Source organism: Limulus polyphemus, unplaced genomic scaffold (assembly GCF_000517525.1).
Source record: "Limulus polyphemus unplaced genomic scaffold, Limulus_polyphemus-2.1.2 Scaffold3806, whole genome shotgun sequence".
Taxonomy (NCBI): domain Eukaryota; kingdom Metazoa; phylum Arthropoda; class Merostomata; order Xiphosura; family Limulidae; genus Limulus; species Limulus polyphemus.
In genome coordinates, this window is record NW_013669416.1 from 33,371 (window position 1) to 42,304 (window position 8,934).

The following is an 8,934-nucleotide window of genomic DNA, read 5'->3' on the forward strand; positions in this document are numbered from 1 at the left end:
TAAGACCTATTTCACTAATAACTAATAACTGAACAATGTTATGTTATTGACCATTTTTATTTAGAAAATTGAAATGTTTTAAAGCTTGCTTGTTTTTCTAAGGCTGAGAATTTTCTTCATGACGTAAATGTGAAAGCAAAATTTGGTTTTGGGCTATTCTTCCGATTCTGCGGAAATGAAACAAAATATTATTTAAACGTATTATATTTTACTCTCAACAAACGGCAGAGTTGCTTGTTGACAGAAAAGGAAATTTGATCCTGTTGAGGGATGAGCTCATCAGCAGATCACGCAATAATTACGTAATAGGAGCAACATCTCCCACCTTCCCTATATGTCGGTATAGCACCTACTCACAATGTCTTGTATAGCCCGCTAAAAACTGCACATGGTATCTGACGGGTACAAGTGGGCCGTGTGCAAAATGCTAGAAATTGCGCCCTTACAAGTTTTCTGCTGTCACTTAGTGGACTAGTTGGAAGGTTTAAGTGTTGGGGGTTCTAGTTTGTTCACTTCCTTGTACTAGGCCTGTTTTATTCTATCACATCATACAACAGGTAAGAACTTAACTGTTATATAACAATTTAACATAGTACTCTTATTTTGAAAGAACTGTTAAATATTTGTGTTGAATTTAACAAGATATTTTCTTTTGTAATGATTATCTTAGTATTGCTGCCTCACAGTTATTAAGAAAATCTTATAATGATATGTGTAGGTGATGTATATTAATTAATTCATCATCTACAATTATTAACGAAAGATAATGATAACATATGATACAATCGACTTGTTTGTTCCATGCACTTACCACGTATACTCACGGTATAGGATGCATCAAACACAACGTTACCTTTTGAATTTGAACCACTGTTCCAGTGTACCAGTGTTCTTGAAGCAAATCGTCGAAGCTTGCATGCATAATCTACAAATGTTAAGAAGTATATCTTAAATTAGCCTTCTGCTAAGTCTGCTTTATATTCCAGCTTTTTTGTTTTATACGCGTCTTTCTCACTCAGGTTCTCTGTAAGTTGTTTTACCAAACTGCTTTCAGATTATATTCCTTGAAATGAGGCCAGCTCAGTCTCTATGTAAGGAACATTAACTTTAGTTACATATTATCTTTATACGCGTCTTTCTCACTCAGGTTCTCTGTAAGTTGTTTTACCAAACTGCTTTCAGATTATATTCCTTGAAATGAGGCCAGCTCAGTCTCTATGTAAGGAACATTAACTTTAGTTACATATCTTTATATATAAAGCAGTAGGTTCATAAAGCATATTTTCCATGCTATGTTGCCGAATATCATCAAAGCACGTAGTGGTATCTGTAACTCAACGTTTTATGTTCACATTTATTGCATATAAGACACATTAAAAGTTTTCTTAGACAATGCTAAGCTTTGGTTGTTTGCATTGATACAACTGTGTCCTTGTACAGGGTGGGTAAAATGTCTGGACTCCCCCTTACTTAAAGCTCATGATAACAGTTTAGTTTTTGCGTTTTAGTAACGATTATGGCAAATGAACGACATAAAACGACTTGAAATAAAGACTACCACTAACATGTTAAGGAGGATATCACATCGCACGTAGGGACGTATCATCCTATGTCATGAAAATGAAGGCCAACAGGCAGACATTTTGGATTATCAATCGAACATTTTATTAGTCTGTGTAAATATGTCAATACATTCTTTCTTTCATGTATACTATCTTTATTTAACGTCGGGGGAGGGGGTTGTCCAAACTTTTTGCTCATCGTGTAGAATCGACATTCGCATGTTTTATGCATTACCTTTTATCTAGCAACAAAATAACTGAAAAGGGCTAACTTATGCATACAAAAATGACATAATTATTAATTCTCGAACATTGTTTCATAATTCATAGATCTACCGATTTTATCAAACATAAAAATACTGAAATATAAAATTTGGTATGGAGAGGAAAAGTGAAATAAGTGCCTGTTAGCCATATTTAATAAAGAAAAGCATTGAAAGGGAAAATAAATAAAATGTATTAACTCTGTAGTTTACTGAAAAGGTTCATGCTTTTGTATCCTTCCGTTTATCTTTATCAAGCAATATTTAATTAGCTTTAATAATTGTGAATGGTCTGTTAATTATTTGAAATATCACCAAAATTTGTTATCCATTGAACTCTTTAGATACACAAGCCATTAGTGTCTAGCTAGACGATAACGTTTAATGAATAAATCACAAATGGTTCATCGCTGAGTAGTTTCAAGTTTGATGCTACTTCACAAACAATTAACTAGGAACCAATAGTGAACATTAAGGTAATTACATTTTGGTGAATGAGAATATAGCTTATATTAGTCTGGATGAAGCTGGTTCATTGTTCACTGAGACACACTTTTACAAGATATAACACATGCCACGCAAAGCTCTACTTAAAATATTTATAACGTAATTTGCCATGAAAGTCCTTTACCGTAACTGTGAAGTTGTCTACTTAGAGTAGAGGATAAATCTAAAGTCTGCCTAAACCACCAGTTTATTAACGACAGTTCATTTTTCATAACTACAAATATATATTCACATATAACCTAATATTGTGTTTCTGTGGCTGTTAAAATGGACTACACGTATTTTACACAGGGAGAACTAATCTACTCGGGTTTCTGTGCTGTTACAATTAAAATGGACTACACGTTTTTTACACAGGGAGAACTAATCTACTCGGACTTGTGTTTCTGTGGCTGTTACAATTAAAATGGACTACACGTATTTTACACATGGAGAACTAATCTACTCGAAACAATAGAGACAGATAAAAAACTGGTATTGAGGCTGGGAGAAAAACTAGCTTAGAAGATTTAACTAAAATCAGACAATTCTAAAACTTGTTCTTAGATCAGGATAATATTGCCATTACTGCTAAATAATGCATTTCTACCTTGTCTCTGCGTGCCCAGCACGAGTCTCTGGGACAATAAATCTCAGTTTTGTGCTATGTATTTTATCATTGCCTGTTCTAACCAGCAATATGTTCAAACCTCAACGTCACAGAATGTTTGTGGTTGCAACCGTACTGGAATAGGTGGGAAATGTATTGTTAATACGCATTTTGAAAAAATCTGATTTATAGACCTATGAGATTAGGTGTTACTGCTGATATTTCCAAAAATGGAGGCCCCTAGTGACACAGCGGTATGTCTCCGAACTTACAACGCTACAAACCTGGTTTCAATACCCGTGGTGGGCAGAGCACAGATAGCTCTTTGTGTAGCTTTGTGCTTAACTTCAAACAAACAAACAAATGCTAAATAAATTCATAAATCAAAAATGTATATGTGCAGTGCCATTAATGTAAATACACTGTTATTTTGTGTCAGTTTTTATTCATTCATCTTTTTTTAATGATTCTATTGAAATTGCTTAATAATAGTGAAAACAAATTATTTTATCAAATACAAAATAAAATTTAAAAATGGGAATAATTTTATGTGGTTTTTCCAATCTATACGGGTAATTTATTTTTCTCATGCTTTTTATTTGTATGTGTGTGTGGGGAGGATCACTACCTTTTGGCAATAATCTTAATATTTCATACAAAGATACGAAACCCGATAACCTGAGCACTTTCGAACGTACTCGAGTTATAGGGTTTCATATATTTTTGTTAAATTGATTTATTGAACCTACATGTTTTCTTAACATATTCGTTGGTAAAAGAGTAGCCCAAGAGTTGGCGGTGGGTGGTGATGACTAGCTGCCTTCCCTCTAGTCTTACACTGCTAAATTAGGGATGGCTAGCGCAGATAGCCCTCGTGTAGCTTTGCGCGAAATTCAAAAACAAACAAAAAAAACAAATTCTTAACATATTAATATTTCATAGGTGTTACAAAAAGAGAGGTCTACAGAAGAAGAGGTTTAAGATATTCGAATTATATAATTCATCCAAGACAACTCAATTTTTATAGTATAAATGAAATAATTACAATTTTTAGGAACCCTTGAATATTTAAATCAAAGGAAATATGGTATACAGCAAATTTCATTATAGTTAACGTCTAAATGTAAAACTGGTAAATATGAAAGAGTTTTGGGAATTCAGGAAACTTCTTTATGCTGTAATAACCTTTCAACAAGACAACAATAGAAGTTTTGTCAATTCATTTATCCATCGATCTTTAGTTTTTATCTAAATTATTGAAATATTACGTCAGTAATTATGTTTTTTAAGAAAACTAGGAAAAAAAACACTTGATTAGAAATAGTGAGCTATGCAAAGGGAAGTTCAAACCTTCTATATATACATACATAGATGTCTAAAATATATAAGAAACTAAGTTAAGGCAATTTCGGGTTATTGTCATTCACAGTCATGCATTTGAAGAGTAGCTTATCTTTACAGCCTTTTTGTTTCTTTGCAGAACACCAGGGTACAGCTACACATCGATTAATGCATGTATTTATAGTTGTATCTAGCTAAATATCATCTTCTGAAATTATTTAATAGTTACATAACTTTAAATGCTATTAACGTGATATTCCTAACTAAGTTTGGTTATGTAACACGAAATAAATCTCAGTCAAACAAACTATAATTAGTCAATGGAGCTACAGTCTTCTTCAAGAAGATGACACAGATAACGTAAAAAAAAACAACAACAAACAACAGAAAAACAGAGGATGTGTAGCCCTACTATAGAAAGCAATGGGATCATATAATACAAAACAAGTTTTTTCTTTAGGTACGTCTTATAGATATCTATTAAATGTACTGGCCTTTTAAACTGTTCCTTTTAAAACTTTACGTACATTTCTGACATCTAAAGAATCCACATGCTGATCTTTTAGAGATTTGCTTAAGTAGAGATCTTAATACAAAAATATAGATTAATCAGAACGTAATATTAAGTAAAGTAAGACATGACTGCATCGTCAACAACATTTTGACAGAAAATTTGCTATTATAGCTCGATTGAAATGCACTACTCCATCATTTAACCTTCAATTATATTCCACGTGTTAGCATGTGGCTTGATTTGAAGACAAAGAAGTTTATATGGTCAAATTTAATTTTGTTAATTTTAGTATTGATTATTTAAAAAAAAATTGTAATTAGAAGTTGATTGAGCAATGTCAAAATATGGTTTAGTTATGAATTAAGACTTACCCGCAAAAAATAAAAAAAATGGTTTTCTTTGTACATTGTCCCCAGTGGTCCAGCTGTAAGTTTACAGATTTACAACGTTAAAATCTGGGGTTATTCTCCCTGATGGACAGAGCACAAATAGTCTATTGTGTTCCTTTGCGTTAAAACAAATAAATTTACCCTTTTTTATTAATGCTGAAATTTAACTTTAGTTTGTATAAAGTGTTAATAAAAATAAAGTATATTTTAGGACTTGATCTGGTGCAGTCTGTTTAAACATGGATTTAAAAAAATTGTGATAGAAACAATTCAACATGAAATATGTTACTTGAAATATTGAGCAAGTTTGTTTATTAAATTTTGCGCATAGCTACTGAGGGCTATCTTCACTAGCCGTCCCTAGCTTAGAAATGTTAGACAGCTAGGCAACACCACCCATCTCCAACTCCGAAAAAAAAGAAAATATTACAAACAGGACCAGTTTAAGTTATATTAGCCGAACTGCGCTTGTTTATGTTTAGTTCCTGAGTGTGCCAAGGATTAGCGTGTTACTGTGAATCTCCTTTTTTTCTAGCTGTCTTTGGTACGTTCCTCCTGCTAATTTTAGATATACATTTTCACTAATTCCTTTTTTGGCGCGGTAAGTTTTCTTAGCGTAGTTTCAAGACCGCAGTTCGAAAAAACACTTAACTAAAATGGAACGAATATTTTTAGAATGTATAATTTCGTTTTCTTTAACAACCGTAAATAATGAAGCTTTGAAAGTAAATACGTTTTCGGTTGAAATAAAAACTTCATGTTAAACTATTTCGTGGATATCAGAATATTACATTTCATGGTAACAAACAGAATGGCTAAACTTTAAACTATTTCGTGGATATCAGAATATTACATTTCATGGTAACAAACAGAATGGCTAAACTTTAAACTATTTCGTGGATATCAGAATATTACATTTCATGGTAACAAACAGAATGGCTAAACTTTAAACTATTTCGTGGATATCAGAATATTACATTTCATGGTAACAAACAGAAAGGCTAAACTTTAAACTATTTCGTGGATATCAGAATATTACATTTCATGGTAACAAACAGAAAGGCTAAACTTTAAACTATTTCGTGGATATCAGAATATTACATTTCATGGTAACAAACAGAATGGCTAAACTTTCATTTGCTTTTACATAATGTTGACAGTGGTTTCGATTTCATTTTAAATATTATTCTTAATTTATCATGAGAATAAAAAGTAATTTACAGGTTCTTTTCTTCAAAATAATTTGCTCATATTGTTATTTTTCTGAAACTACAAAATGTTTACGTTGTTGGGAAACACAAATATTTATGTTCAAATTGATTTTATTTAGTTCTAAAAAGACAGAACACGAAAATTTTGTTGTCTCGGTGTATAATAGATGTAAAAGGAATATTATAAAACACTTAATTAAACATTTCTTGCAAGAATACAACAACAAGAACAACAAAATATGCACTGCGCTCATCACCTCTTATAAACAGGATTTATAAGACATAAATACTTGTTAAAAATTCTTTATCGCCTTGGAGTAGCAGTCACATACGTAAAAGAAACAGTATTTCCAACTAATCATTTTTCAACATCAATGACAATTTTAAGCGCTTATACCTCTAGTTGCAACGATGTTCATATCTCTCTGGTCTTTTTGTTGTTGTTTTACAAGTAACTGATCATCTTAATAAAGGTTATGTTTTCTATTCATATGATCGTATATATGAACAATATTACAATTTCAGTTTTGAAAATTGTTCAGTATTTTGATTATTCCACTCTTATAGACACACAGCATTACTTTACTGAATAAAATATTCCAAAAAAAGGTTCGTGTTTTCCTCACGTCAGGTAATAGAGGCGAAGCCATAAAGTTAATATGCCTCAAATATTTTAACTTCATTAATATTACCTATCTTCTTTGAGTTTCACATGAAGAAAACAATGTCATTTTTGTTAATTATTTTCTTTATTTTTTTTTCCAGATAGCTCATCATAATGCCTTTCAAACCTGTTGAACAGCCAAAATGCCCAAAATGTAGCAAATCCGTTTATGCTGCCGAAGAGATGTTGGCAGCTGGCCAAAAATGGCATAAGAATTGCTTCAAATGTGGTAAGTGTTTTTAACTATTAAGACTTTTAATTAATATAAACACTTTACGATAGAGAGTTTAAAAGAGTTGGGATACTTTTACAAAAGTACATTTATAATTGAATAGACAGGATTTTTTTAACAGCTCTATAGTTTAAAAAAAATAAAATTTAAGCAATTTACGATACCAGTTCTTAGAAAATTTGACTCCCCATCCTGCTATATTTATACTCATTGTTTATTCGCCAACGAGAGAATGCTGTTGCTTGCCACAGTGACATTTTACTAAAAGCTAAAATCTAGTTTAAAATGGTTTTTGTACTGGTACTTTATCAAGGTGTTCAGTCTAACGCGCCAAGTGCTGAGATTATTACAAAACCTACCTATTCTAGAAAGGTTGTTGCCAATAGAAACATTTTCTTAATAAACATTTCATTTCTCATTATTACAAAATGGAAAGGCACAAAGCTACACAATGGGCTAACTGAGCAGTGTCCAGCACGAGTATCGAAACTCGGTTTTTAGCGTTATGAGTTACCGCTGTGCCACTGAAGGGTCCTTTGGTTAAGAATTATAAGGTTATGAGTAGCTTTAACAAAATTATTGACTTTTGTTGAGAAAAGAAATTAAGTCCGCTTCAGGGGGAATATGAAATATTTAATTTCTTAAAACATTTCAAGGATTTTCGTTTTTGCTACAAAATGATAATATAAAGAGTAACAATTGTACTCAGAGTACGAAATAGTAGTGTTATTATAAGAATGCTACGGTCAGTAACATTTAGTTTTCAGTTTAGTGCGACTACGATGAGATGATGTATTTAAACCTTTTATTGCTGAATGAACAGTTATAAAAAACTGACTACAGATGTTCCTTTTTTCCCACATTACTTTTACTTTACACATCACGGCTCGAAATCAGAGGTGTGTGTAAAAAATAGCCACAGAGTTGGTTCTGTTACTTGTCGTAATGAATACAGCTTACTTACTACTAGACTACACAGTAAAGTGACTGATTTTCTTGCGTTGATCCCTATCTGGTACTTCAGTCATAACTAATGCTTTTGAAACAACTGTTGAATTACACGTTTGTAATGAAATAAACCGTTGGGTTTATGTATTGATAACTTTATGGCAAACTTTATACTCGAGTAGTTATGTTAGTTCCTTTCAAAAACTTAATTTTTTTTTTACAAACAAAAGTTGGACAATAAGAGTGAAGTGTACGCTTTCAACTAACTTTTAATTTTTTTCTTTCATCCTGTAGATTCAAAAGTTCCTAACCACTTCCCCATTTTTTCTGTTTTCTGAATAGGCCTTTGTCACAAGAGTTTGGATAGCACAAATGCCACAGAACACGGTGGAGAACTTTACTGCAAACAGTGCTACGGTAGGAAGTTCGGACCCAAGGGCTATGGTTTCGGACAGGGGGCGGGAACTTTGAGTATGGATACAGGTGCACATTTAGGAAACACTGCAACAGCAATGAGGTAGATCATATAAAATACTAAACAGATAATTCCTGTAAAACAATGAGGCAAATGTGGCGTGTTTGTCTGGGTAATAAAATTACGAAATAAATCTCCAAAGGCTAATCTGATATATATATGTGTGTGTGTACACTGAGTGGTCACAAGTAAATAGACACCTAATGTTTCGTCATTTAACTGATTTATACTAACTAATT

General features: G+C 32.2%; 1 protein-coding gene across 1 annotated transcript in view; it reads left to right on the forward strand.

Moving 5' to 3' along the window:
• The first annotated feature begins 395 nt into the window (after window positions 1–395).
• The window catches only part of LOC106470074 (muscle LIM protein 1-like), a 10,808-nt gene continuing 2,269 nt past the window's right edge, over window positions 396–8,934 (forward strand). The window contains exons 1-3 of the mRNA XM_013930599.1: window positions 396–557; window positions 7,142–7,269; window positions 8,563–8,737. Of these exons, the coding sequence (XP_013786053.1) occupies window positions 7,155–7,269; window positions 8,563–8,737 (290 nt within the window). The 5' untranslated portion in view covers window positions 396–557; window positions 7,142–7,154. The remainder of the gene's footprint in view (window positions 558–7,141; window positions 7,270–8,562; window positions 8,738–8,934) is intronic.